General features: G+C 47.8%; 1 protein-coding gene across 1 annotated transcript in view; it reads left to right on the top strand.

The window, feature by feature from the left end:
* Window positions 1-677: 677 nt before the first annotated feature.
* The window catches only part of LOC122547965 (gastrula zinc finger protein XlCGF49.1-like), a gene marked incomplete at its 3' end in the record, with an annotated part of 3942 nt that continues 3352 nt past the window's right edge, over window positions 678-1267 (top strand). Inside the window, exon 1 of the mRNA XM_043686521.1 lies at window positions 678-715. Coding sequence (XP_043542456.1) covers window positions 678-715 — 38 coding nt within the window. The remainder of the gene's footprint in view (window positions 716-1267) is intronic.

The following is a 1267-nucleotide window of genomic DNA, read 5'->3' as shown; positions in this document are numbered from 1 at the left end:
TGTGTGGGATGAATGTCCAGAGGAAGTGGTGGATGCAGGTACAGTTACAATGTTTTGATTAAGTAAGTGAATAGGAAAGGTTTGGAGGGATATGAGCCAAACACAGGCAGCTGGGACTAGTTTGGTTTGAGAACACAATCCGCATGGACTAGTTGGACTGAAGGGTCTGTTTCTGTGCTGTCTGACTCTGTCACTGTTCTGTACCGGTCTTAAAACCATTTTCTTGCTTTCCCCCGTAAACATCCACTTCTTTGTTGTTCCAAAATCAGATGAACTCAGCCTTGAATATATTCAAGGACCCCCTAACTGCAGGGAGATATCCCCAATTCTGAACTCAATTCCTCTTGCTGATTGCTTGCTGCATCTGTCTGATGACTGGCATTGACTGGTGTAGGAGGGCACTGAGGCCACTTTGTACACCCACACGTCATTCCTGATGAAGGGCCTGTGCCCGAAATGTCGAGTCTCCTCCTTGGATGCTGCTTGACCTGCTGTGCTTTTCCTGCACCACACTTTCTCACTCTGATCTCTAACATCTGCAGTTCTCACTTCCTCCAAATCCAAATACATCTCCATTTAAACAAAAGCTATGACTTCACATTGTGGTACCGCATTTGCCTTGTGTTTGCCAACTGTAGTCTTCTCTATATTGGGAAGACCACGCGTAAACTTGGGGAATGGTTCGCCAGGCATTGCAGCCGGGTCTGCAGAGGCCGTACGGACTTCCCAGTCACCACCCGTTTTCATTCCCGTTCCCACTCCCTTTCTGACATGACCATCTTTAACCTCCTCCATTGCCACAACACACCAAGCTGCAAATTGGAGGAACACCACCTCACCTTCCTCCTGAGCAGTCCACAGCCCAGAGGACACAATATTGTGTTCTCCAATTCAAATAACCTCCGTTCCCATCCCCAACTCCCTTCCCAGTCCTTCCCCCTCCCTTCCACTCCTCCCTGCCACCAACCCTCATGATGAAAGGCTTATGTCCGAAATGTTGATTCTCCTGCTGCTCGGATGCTGCCTGACCTGCTGTGCTTTTCCAGCACTACACTCTCGACACTGAGTTAGGATACCTGGTCGGCATGGACGGGTTGGACCAAAGGATCTGTTTCCGAGCTGTACAACGCTATGATTCTAAATAATAAAAAGTATACTTTGACAAATAACAAACTATATCCATGTTAACAAGGCTTAGTGCACCACATGCGTTACTAACCATTCTCAACAGGTCCTGCCCCTTCAGTGACTGGGTAACATATACATG

The sequence above is a fragment of the Chiloscyllium plagiosum genome, unplaced genomic scaffold (genome assembly GCF_004010195.1).
Source record: "Chiloscyllium plagiosum isolate BGI_BamShark_2017 unplaced genomic scaffold, ASM401019v2 scaf_14302, whole genome shotgun sequence".
NCBI classification, from domain to species: Eukaryota; Metazoa; Chordata; class Chondrichthyes; order Orectolobiformes; family Hemiscylliidae; genus Chiloscyllium; species Chiloscyllium plagiosum.
This window is presented reverse-complemented; position numbering and strand designations above follow the sequence as displayed.